This window comes from Balearica regulorum, chromosome Z, assembly GCF_011004875.1.
Source record: "Balearica regulorum gibbericeps isolate bBalReg1 chromosome Z, bBalReg1.pri, whole genome shotgun sequence".
NCBI classification, from domain to species: Eukaryota; Metazoa; Chordata; class Aves; order Gruiformes; family Gruidae; genus Balearica; species Balearica regulorum.
In genome coordinates, this window is record NC_046220.1 from 58,295,618 (window position 1) to 58,307,759 (window position 12,142).

The 12,142-nt window shown below is 39.7% G+C and overlaps 1 protein-coding gene across 2 annotated transcripts in view; it reads right to left on the reverse strand.

The window, feature by feature from the left end:
• Positions 1-767: 767 nt before the first annotated feature.
• The window catches only part of MRPS27 (mitochondrial ribosomal protein S27), a 50,251-nt gene continuing 38,876 nt past the window's right edge, over positions 768-12,142 (reverse strand). For both annotated transcript variants that reach the window (XM_075740567.1, XM_075740566.1), the window contains exons 8-11: positions 11,239-11,341; positions 8,861-9,003; positions 5,319-5,474; positions 768-1,151 (exon numbers count right to left, since the gene is read on the reverse strand). In XM_075740567.1, coding sequence (XP_075596682.1) covers positions 912-1,151; positions 5,319-5,474; positions 8,861-9,003; positions 11,239-11,341 — 642 coding nt within the window. In that variant the 3' untranslated portion in view covers positions 768-911. The remainder of the gene's footprint in view (positions 1,152-5,318; positions 5,475-8,860; positions 9,004-11,238; positions 11,342-12,142) is intronic.

Sequence of the window (12,142 nt, forward strand, 5' to 3'; positions counted from 1 at the left end):
CTGCCATGAGCTTCATAAAGTCACTGGCTGCAGCTGATGAGATTCAGTGGTGACGGGGAATGTTAGCAGGGAGCGATGCTGATGCATCCCACAACCAATGCACTATGATGCTTTGCTCCCTTGCTGTTTCCTTGTGCTCTGTGTGAATAGCTACATTGTTTTACCAATCTGAAGAAAGGGGAATGGGACTGTATACACAGCTGAGACAAGAAGGGAATTAGGTCAAAACATGAAACAGCGCCCAGAATATAAAAGGAAACTGCACTGCAGTATGAGGCTCCTTGGTGTGTGCAGAGGTGATTGTGCGTGTTTCCCTACTGACCTTAAAAATGGAGCAGAACAGCACTCGTAAAGTCCTCACAGGAAAGGCACATCTGAGTGCCTGTACAAGTCCTAACTCACTAGGCAGAAACTCTTCAAAAGTAGTTTTAAAAACAGGCTTCCAATGCCATGTACAGTAGCCTGAATTTTCCAATGGGTTGGGGAAAAAAAAAAAAAAGGCAATCAATATACGTTAATCCTCTTAGTGTTTGAAATTCAGAGTAGCCAAGGCATTCTTTCCTGTGAGAAACCCTCACTGAAACAACTTGTGTTTGAAATTCTTCCCTCTTTTGTTCCCTCTACACCTTTCATCACAGGCAAGCTACTTCTTATGCCTTTGTTTCTTTGTGTTGTTTCCATCCCACCCCCTGCCTGGCTGATGGTAGGAGGAAAATATATCATGCACAGCATGAAGATTTCTAAACCACATGTGCTTTACTTCAGGAAACAGGCAAACTGGGAAAAGTTTAATTTGCATATAGCAGTCACATATAGTCACACTTACAGCAGGATTGAAGTGAAATAATAATGGTGAGCACTTCAGTTCACTGAGGAATGCATACCACTACAGTAGTCTTTGAGTTCCAGTACTAAGCAGATGCTTTAGCTAGCTTCCTAGCTTCCATTTCTTGCTTAGCCTTTTCTCTCAACTCTCTCTCTCTCTCAATGAGAAGTGCTTGTTCTTGCTCCCACTCCTTCAGCTTCTGCTCATGTTTTGCGATGTCTTCCACTTCACATGCTGGCAGCTTTTCCTTGACAAGTTGGGTGGTCAGGGTTAACAGGCTTTCAGGTTCAACCTTGCCAAGTGAATGCAGCTTAGAGTACAGCTCCTGTCATAAAAAGGGATTTGGTGGGGTGTGAGAAGGAGAGCGCCAGTCAGTCACAAAATAATCAGCCACAAAATACCTCCCTATAACAACCAATACATCACTGTTTGAAGCTATTAGCTGGGCTATACAGGCCTGGTAACTATTTTATCCCAGCAAAGGGTTTCAACTGTCGTAGCTGGTACCATTTTTTGAAATGCTAACCTCTAGAATAATTTTTTTGAGCAATAAAACTAAAACAATGAAGTTTCATTTTCACCAGCCACTGAAATTCTCTTTATTTTTCCAAGTGTAGTTATCTGGTATTAACAAAGATCAGCCGACCAGTCAACTACAATAAATATAAACACTTTGGTTTTGTGTCTTATCTCAAAACAGATTGAATGATTTGCTCCACACTGCCTGCATTAGCATCCCTCTCAACAGATGCACAGCACTTTAAATGCTCTCTTGCTAACTGCATACTAAGTAACTCCCACAATTTTTCTTCCCAACAGCTACTGTGATTTGAGGCTTGACTATGCTTACACAGACTGCACAGTAGTGCTAAAGCAAGGGATATTTTTTCAGGTATATTCTATACTGAAACTAAGAGCAGAGCTTCAGTAAGAAACTGTGCAGTATTTCTTTTCTGAGCTTTACTTATCTAGATTTCATGCAGCATAAAAATGTTAATTCACTTCAGATGATGAATCATCCAGTGATACTGTTTCTGGAACCTTTAGCCTGATGGCTCACTAACAATCTGATTAATTGCCTTAAAAGTGCAGATACACAACCAAGGATGAGTTTCCTGGTGAGAAAGAGGACATGGCACTGGCAGATTCTTTACTTGCTCACTCATTATGTGGCAACACATTTTTCCTGATTGTTCTTTTAAATAAATCATGTTACTGAGCCCAGCACTTGCAGAATTGTTTAAACTAAGTACATGTCCTAAAGAAAGGCACATCCATGCCTTTTTCCTGGGCCCTTTCAATAAAGCCTATTGTTTTGTATTGCAGCTTGATGGAAAGAAGATGTGGGGATCGTTCACCTCCAAACAAAATGGCAATTCTGGGGCCATGCAGATATCCAAACTTCCACTTCCTGCTATCACTGAAAACTTACGTGCATGCTGCTGGCCCACAGTGTTCCTCTTACCCAGCCCACACTGGCAATAATGTGCAAAGGCATTGTCTCATAGCTCCTATCTTGAGGCTCTGCCTTGTTCTTACGCAGGAAACTACAATGTCCCCTCTGAGGCCTCTCCATTTCTCTTTACCTTAACCAACACAACTGCAGGTGTTGTTGTGTTTTGCCAGACCCCTGAAGGTTTGAACTGGACAGTCAGCAGATTAAAGACTCTTTAAACTGCTAGGCATGCAGATCTGAGGTGCTTGGGTATTCAGCGCTCTGATTTTTTATTTAATGATACAGAATGAAGATGAAACCAATGGCTTTGAAGCTAATGGACTAAACCAAAACTCAGTAATATTTAAGTGTATTCATCTCTATTTTGTTTGAGATGTAAGTATACAACACGTATTGGTGAGAAACATGAGGAGACTGTGTACAGCTTGGGTCTGCGGAAGGAACCTGACAACTATACTCATGTTTACAGATTAGATTTTCAGTTTAAACATAACTAGTTTAGATCCTTCACACTCTCCCTACTAACCACTACCAATGATGTGCTGAAAAGGGGGTTTACGCACTGAACCTGAACAGTATGAAACTGAACTAGAGAAAGGCAACAGACTGGAAATTAGCAGGACTTCTCTCCTAAACCATTACCAGTACCACTGAACTCCTGGAATCTCCCCTGCTCTGCTGCGATACATTAGTGAAGCTAATTTAGGAAAGTAGCAGGCTCTATGTCCTGCAGGTACCAAAAGAGAACATTCGTAAGTGGCTAAATCATTGATTTTTGTAAGTAGTCTCCAGGGGTCTTCAGGCAGACAGAGAAGCAGCACCACTTTTAGAGAGGGTGTTCCCAGCATTTATGTGACGAAATGCTTGCCCACTGATCATTGACACAGATGGAAGGAATTGCCTGAGGAACACCGTACTGCGTAGTGAGCCTCAGAATACAGGATCTGAAAACAAGTAATTACAATATGAACGACAGTGTCAGACAGAGAGTCTAAATTACAGCTCTAAAGGCTTTATCAGGAAAAAGCCAAATGTCCTCAAGTCCTGTTTGCTTTAGTGGAAGTTAAGGACATGCTGCCTCTCATGCATCATATCTGTTAGGCTGCAATGGTTTTTTCAGCCATTTTTCAAATGGCTTGTCTGAAGGTTGGCATGAGAAATGGAGTCCAACTATGTGTATAAAAGCCATGCAGAACAAGCTACAGTTCTAGACTAGAACTGTAAGTCTGGAGCAAATCTACATGTTTTTCCCTCACATACCCAGGTATATGACTTGTGAAAGATAAGTGGGAAAGCAGCAGACAGAAGCAATTGGTTTTGAGCTCATGGAGAAGGACTGGGACATGCTAGCTAATGCATGGCTGGACAAAGTGCAACCAAAGTGGTTTTTTTCAGCAGCAGAAGTGCAAATCCTGTGTTGGGGTTACATCACATGAGAGCCAGATGATCTGTGCTGGGACAGTAGCTGTGAACGCCAACATCACCACATTGCTTCAGAGCTGCCACCTTCCTTCAGACTTGTAAGGATTTCTAGAGGACTTCTCTGTGCTGTGAACTACACTTGTAGGTATACAGGGCTTCAACTAGGAAGACAGACTGGTGCTGGCCTAATGGATTTGAGAGAAGAGTCTGAGAGCTCTATCAGGCTTAGCTAAAATGGCATTCTGACTTAAGACTCCCTTTTCTCATCCAGATAACTGGAAATTGTGGCTTATTTACATATAAATTACCATTGCCTAGACTTCACATGAGGACTATGTCTTTCTTATATTCAGGTTTTTCTAGTGAGAGCTTAGAGCTAAGCATTGGGACTGTATGTAGTCTGTCAGCTCAAAGTCAGGGCACTCACTGCCACACCAGGGAACACATGAACTGGGTTAATTATGGAACTTGTGGAAAGGTTGAAGCGGGAAGAAAACTACCCTCTTGGCACTAGTCTGGCCCCAATTTGACATTTAGGCCTTGTTTTCAGCACTCTGTATTATTTTCTTTAAGGCTAGACAATAGATAGACAATGAGACTCATAAAAATGTCTCACTCCCTCCTTCAAAGGGCACTTGTGTTTACCTAATTCACTGTAATTCATCCAGGCATTAGTTATCACATGCTGAGCACCCAGTGATTCCCAAACACTTTAATTAAAAAGTTCTAAGTGCCTACAAAACAAGTTTAATACCTAAGATTAGTGGCAAATAATTTATGTAAATAAAAATTGAAGAAAGGAAAAGTGTGTGTATGTGAGGTGAAACCATAGGATACCAGTCTTTTAACTTCTGAAATTTCTTTAGAAGAACAATGGCCTGTATCCAGAACAACTGTCCAAGGTCTTGACAGCACCAATGGAAACTAATGGACTACGGAAAGAGTACTGCTCCTGGAACCGTAAGCCAGATTAGTTTCAACCTGTGGTATTTTTTTTTAACCACAGCGCAAATCAGAGATGATAAAATAAAATGAGCTCGTTATATAGCTATAAGAAGATCAAATAAAATGCACTCATATAGCTGTGCCCTAATGAACTTTTGTTTCATATTATCAGCAGCATGATGACCTAAAGATAAAAGGGAGATGATATATCCTTACTTAACATCCCAAACTGAAAGTATAGGATGCAACATTCCTACTTATTCATATCACATACAAATGGACAATAAATTCAGGATGGTCTCATGCCTATTACAATTTATTTTAATGAGCAAGAGTCCACGCAAGGTCAGATAATGGATCTCTAATGACATACCACTTTCACAAACAGGATTGGATTTATCATTTTGATGTATGAAAAGTGAAGATAAAATCCCAGCAGACAGACAAAAGACAAGTGGCCTTGAGCATTTATGTCTTTGTATGCTGCTACTTCCTGTTTGAAGAAGTGAAAATGTAAGGTGACATCAGTTTTAAAAATGCCAGGTAGGACTCCTGATACACTGAAGATGTGTCAGTCTCCTAGCCATAATAAGCCAGCGCATATATAAACTAGTATATATTATGGAGATCTACTACAGCTTAGGATATTTAGATAAATGAAACTCTTACCTTGAATCGGTTGTAGTACTCAGATGCTTTGGACTGCTCTGTTTCTTCTGATTCTGCACACTGTGATTTCTGTTCTAATTCCTTGACTTCTTCAGTTGATTCTGGACCAGGTTTTGCTTCAAGGGCAGACTGCAAAATGGTCTCCAGGGCATCAATCTGAACAATTACATTTGTCATTGTTAGCATAAACAGTTTGGAAATACAATCTGAGTAATACCACTGTCACATTTACAAATGACTCCCCGAGTTACCATGTATTTTGAGATGACTTTTGTGTATGATAAAAAGAAAACCAAATTCTAAAAGGAAATGGGACATTCTTGGAAGAATTTTGTACTGTACTTGGGACCTTTGAGGCTGGACATTAAATCACTGCAACAGAACAACGCCCACACTCCCTGTCAATGGTAAAACTCCCTGTGACTCAGATGTTGACTGGTATTTGCAGATCTGTCAGGCATTAGGCTAATGTCTCCTCTTGGTCTGATATCCAGCCATAAATATTAATGTGAAATGGTAGTCACAGTGATAACAGCACTAGCATGATACACAATCACAGATACATCTAAATAAAGATATTACTGTGGAATGTTTGAACAATATAATCTCTAATAGATCATCTCAAAACCTCTGTGGTGAAAAGAAGCCTGGAAATCACCTCTTCAAGCAACAAGAACATTCATTCCTATAATTAATTTGATAATTTAACAGGAAAAATGGAAATGCAGGCATATAATATATTGGTATAGGTATATTTTTAATCTGTGACACCTCTGGTCTCTTCATGTTTTTTCTTTCAAGGTAGTTAGAGAACCACCCTCTCCTAATCTAACTGCAGTTGTATCAAAAGAATGCATTAGCTTCACTAAGGGACTTGGCAAATTATTTCTGTATGTATTATTGATGCAAAAGATGGAACTGCGATAAGGATGCTGCTGCTGTTTTGGGAATAAGATGATCTCCATAACTGGAATTATTGGATGCAGGTTGTCTGCATTTTAAAGTTCAGCTTTTACAAATGCAAAGAGCTGTTACCTTTCCATGAATCTTAATTCTGAATGTTTATCAGTAGGATGAAGTAACTCGATGTAACCTTTGAATCTGTGATGCTTTCTCCAAGGAAAAGGGATCTTGATAAGGTTTCATTTTCCTAGCATAAGTAAATAATGCTAAAGGAATAAGGTTTCATTTTCCTAGCATAAGTATATAATGCTAAAGGAATAAAATTAGGCTTTTTTGCAATAACATTCTTGACACTGAAATGTGATCTTTAAACTAGCAGTATTGAAACAGGATGAAATAAGCAATGAAATAATAATAATGTGCTTCAAAATACATACACTTATTTAGAGACTTTCTCAGACAATTGAAAAAAACAAAACTTGTCTTGCTTGTTCACAGTTAAACAATATAGCACAATACTAAAACAGTATTTGTTATGTTAAGATAGTAATGGCAGAGAGAAAAGAGACACCCTTCTAGTCAGAAATGAATGGAAGCTTAAAGTCTGAAAGAAAAGTGATTGATAATGATTGGGCAAATCACTTGAAAATATTTACACCAAAACTGCACAATTTAAAAAGCTGCTTTGAAAACTTCCCTTTTAGATAATGAAATTTCTTAAGCAAGAAAATAGTCTTACATTTTGGAAAAGAACCAAGTTTGCAAAACAAGGGCCGTGTCTTTCTCAAGTAACTCTGTGATTGTGCAGGCATGCAAGGACAATGACTTGTAACATGGACTGTACTTCTCAGTGCTATGATAAGGATTTATGAGACTTGTGTAATGGTCAACCTAGTCCTCCCCGAGAGAGGCCCAGGATACTACAGGAAAAAAGGCACTTGAGGTTGTTTCCATCATATCTGCTGCTGAATTCAGTGGAAGTTGACTGACCTGATACTGACCTGGTCAGTGCTCTTAGTCCTTCACCCTAAGGAATACTGCATTTTAGTTGGAAACAGTAATACGGATTTTAATAATAAAATCTTCATGAACATTTAGGTACAAAATGCCAGATGATGCAAATCAACACACTGTAATTACTTTATACCAGATAAGGACACGGACCAACATATTTTCCCTATTTTCCTTTCTGTGTTGGGGTCACAAAAATGCACAGAGAAAAAATTATCCAGGCCTGCTCTTGGTTCTCAGCATGGTGAAAATTATGTGACTCTCACTAATGTTTATACATTGCTACCTAAAATCCAAATGAGGCCAAGTATCTCTTCAGGGAAGTTTCTATGTGGCTCTACTACTGAATTTGTATAAAGACGCTTGCAGCATTAGTGAGTAATCAGTAACAACCTTATTTTGTAAGTTCTTAGCTATTCACTTAACACAGTATAAAGTGTCTCTGCAAAAAAAGCATTGCTAGATATTGCTAGTGTTTACTATTTTTACAGTTTAAGTACTGAAGGGAGGGATCTTCTATGGATGTCTTGTATCACAGACAGATACAGCCTTGTTTCAACACAAGGATGTTCATCTACCATCCAGAGCAAGCTAAGAGTTCCCTAATTTGTCAGGGTTTTTAAGAAAACAAACAAACAAAAAACCCCAAAAAACAAGTGAAAAAACTCCAAACCTGGAGTAAGGAAGAAATCCCCCAAACCACACACCTGAAGAGGTAACTCACAATGGTGGAAGCTGCAGATGTGATACTTTACTCCTTGCATTGTCCCGTATTATACAGACCTGCTTCTGAGCATGGAGCAACAGATGGGAGAACCTGCTGAGCAGTGCCCTGGCCTTTGTTTGCCAAGGGAAATGCAGAGACTGTAAGCCTAGTAGTGATGCTAGCAAAAGGGAGACTCCTATCACCAAAGACACCTTCAGGAAGGAGTACCAAGAAGAGGAGGTGAGACCTCAGAGCTGGTTGTATGCTCCAGTCCATGTGGTGATGATTTCCTAATTTACTTCTCCTAAGCTGTCTGATTCCAGGATCAGCCTGATGCCCCACAGCACTCCTAAGCCCCAAGTCCCTTAGTCAGTGCTGACCTCACAAATGGATCGAACCTATCCATCCTCCCAAAATGAGGATACAACCCTTCTAGAAATCACTCTGTACTGTTTTTGGACCAGTATCACTCAGGACAGTATCATGTCAGAGGGCACAGAAAACATGGAATTAGCCAGGAGAGGAACAAGATGTGATATTTCATCCTCACTGCTAAGAAGTATGTCTCTGAATGAGTTCAAAAGCTTGGGAAACAAAGGTGTCTTCTCATCCCCACAGATGTGTGCTTCCTATGACACAGACCCAGATGTCTCTGTAGGGAGGGGAAAGCTTAAGAAGCATACTTAAATGGTTTGTGGCAATAACAGACACTCCACAGGACATGTGAGTAGACATCATCACTGGCTCATCAACTGAAGCAGTGGTTCTGTTCTAAGCATTACTACTTGCTTTTGTCTTCCAAAGACCTCTCAAGTATTGCTAGGCCTCTTCTCATTAGTAAGGCACAGAATTCACAAGTTTTACTGCAGTTTGGCTTGTATGAAATTCCTTTTGTTCAGCCGGTTATAGCCTTCATACTTACAGCTTCTTTGCAGATTTTGCTGTCCCCTGACAATGAAGCCACGTTCTCCATCACTTGCAAGGCTCTATTCAAGTATCCAGGTGTCCACATCAGCGGCATTAGATTGTATACAGCTCTTAGCCCTTTATTGAATTCCACTTTCCCTGTGACAAAAAAATACTTCAGCATTTGTACTTCAACACTTCAGTCTTAACAGAACCCATATGGGCTGGCTCTGTTTTTCAGAAGCAGCTTCTGTGCTAAAAACAACACACTCTTCTACAAAGCTGCTCTGACAGAAATGCTATTACCTGATTTAAGAAGGTGCCTTCTTTTTGCCCAACTTCACAGCTATTACATGTTTATTTCTGGTTCTTCCCATTCCCCCTCCTGCCTCGCCTAGAAATTTTGTCCAGATGGAAAAGATGAAACGTCATCAGGTTTTCTGGTTGTCTGGCAGTTGTAACAGCAGCTCTGAGCAGGATGTCTGAAGATCTCAGACAAATGTCTCCTCAGCCTTCAGGGACTGACTGTGCAGCACATGTGCACTAAATCTGAGGCTCTGGACTCACCTCTGGGGCCTTTAGGGTCTACTCACACATATGTCATGGCCAGACTGTATGGCATTTACAGCACACGCTCTGACTAACTATACAGCTTAGTACCCCTATATCTGCTGGAGCTTCCTGAGAGGAAATATCGGAGACCTGCCAAAATGAAATTTTGGTTCTGGATTTAGGACATTTTGTGCAATGAGGTCTTCACAGACTTTAGCAGGACCTGTGATGCGCAGCACCGCTGACAATGTGACTTTTCTTCTGACAGTAATTACTAAAGAACACAGAATTCCTACATAATAGAGGAAATGTACATATTACGGTATTGCAGTTGCTGAGTACTAATTTACAATGACTGTCACTCTAAGGTTTTGATTTTGTCATTGTCAATGTAACAAATAATACCACTTTAGTGTATGTTACAGGAGTTGTATCCAAGCTCTCAATCTAATCTGCACTCTGGCTATAATGACATAAAACTACGAAACACATCTTACTCTTCTTTACATGGAAAAGAACCGTTTAGGAAAAGCAAGGTACTGAGTGCACAGACAAAGCTTATGGACTCTGGCTAAATTAAAATGGCTGAGGTGCTTGAGGCCACTCTGTGCCTGTAGACATCTTTCACTCTCTCAGAGGTCAGTTCCATTAGTGTTGGCAAGACTGTGGAAACATGACATAACAGTAAATAGCTTTTGATCTACTGAATGTCAATGTCATGGAACAAGTACTACTGCTCACAGACAACAGTGAAGTGCATTTTTGAAATATAGCCACTACTCAACCAATCTATATGATAGAAAAAACACCCCAAACTGAATGCCAACTGGACAGCAAAGTCCCTATTTGTATCAGTATCTCCATTGGGTAACAAAGCTTTATGGAAAATCCTGCTTTCAAATTAATTTTCACATTTTTGTGAATCCTCCTTTTTGACTGAAAATCATTTTTTTGTCCTACAGTCACGACAAATCCAAATCAGCATCATAACTCTACCACTACACATTGTATTTTGAGGCCAAATTTTAAGAACAAGTCCACCTTTTATTACCCTCAATAAATTCTAGAATAAAATATAATGCAGTAATGGAACAACTGCATAATCATAAATTTTAATTACTTTCAAGTAAACAATAATTTTATGGAGAAGGACAAAACCTATCTGCACTATATTCCTCTAAAGATCAGAGGAAATTCAAGAATTACCCCATTCCCCATTCCCCTTCCCTTCAATTCTGGATATACTCTGATCTAACTGCTCTTTAATAACATAGTATTAGCAGTGAAGACTCCTTAACAGATACAGGATAAAGGCACCACTATCTGCTGTTCACAACACAAACATTAAATTTACAATGAGTAGTAAGTGTTCTAAACATGGTATTTTCAGGCTGTGCTCTCTGAACTTCTTGAGGTTCAAAGATTATTTTAAGAAGCTCACTAACTGGAAAAAGAGTCTATTGTCCATAACCTTGAATTTGTGTTATAGAACTCTGTACTTTTGGGTGGGTTTTTTTTTTTTCAGATTTGTTGGTCCACAAACAAACCAACCCTACTGAACTTTAAGAATGTCTTCTTTCTTTCAGCTGCCAATCCAAACCTGCAGGGAGTCCTAAAGGAGGTTCTGAAGCTGTCTGATAAAGGGCATACCATTCAAAACAGTATTATCCTCCAGGCTTACAAACAGATTCAATCTTAACTCCAAAATTGCTCTTTCCATTATTTCTGCCTTTTTTTTTCTTAGCCTTTTCCTTGATTACATTTAAATAAAGCAAAGATGCCAAGTTAATTCAGTCACTGAAGACAAGTGGAAAAGATGACTGTGAGGTAGGTAAAACTTACCAAGGAATGCATAGCCATACAGCTGGGAGCTAAAGCCCACAGTGCTTGTTTGCTTTAGACCCGTAAGCACTAGTGATGCTCCAAGATTTCTCTCCTCTTCCCACTGCAAATAATGTAAACTGTGTGTTACCTGACAAACACAAACATAAAACAGCAGCAGCCAAAGACAGCACATGTGGCTTTCATCAGATGCCTTAGCAATAAAGAATCATTAAACATGTCTAGTGTTCACAGAGTTACAGTATGTATATCCTGAGGAATACTACATGTTATACTGAGGAACACCTCTCTTTCCAGAAGACAGTAAAATGTGAGTGGTTGAGATTTTGCATGGAAGTCAATTAGTGCATTTCCTTCAGGACAGAGGGTTACACTGATTTACATTGGCCAAACTCTGTCTCTGTCCTGTATGTCTTACCACTTGATTCAGGCTAACACTGCTGAAGAAAAAAATGACATGGCTTCTGTACTACAGCAGCCTTTTCTTTTAAGTATGTGGTAAGTAAGATATATGTTCCATTATCCCTCACTAGGACAGGTAAATGCTGGGAGAAGAATATGCCGCTAATGGCTGCTATGAGTCCGAAATCTGCTCCGTGAAAAGAACACATGCAAGTCACCAAGACCACTGTATGACCCAGGATTAAAAGTACAGCTGTCTCTCCAGCTAGAGAAGTACTGGCTGTCTGAGCCAGACCACCAGTGATGGCTAAAGAAGGGCACACAATCAGTAAGTACATTAAAACCACAAGAGTAGTGTGATTTTTGTTTTGTTGTGGGACAGTACAGTACATTTTTCAAGACCAGAGAAGCACAAACATCAAGGATAAATGTCTCTCTACTGCAAGTGAAAGGAGCTGAACAACTCCCAATGGTAAGAAAATGAGGAAAAAGGAGCTATAAA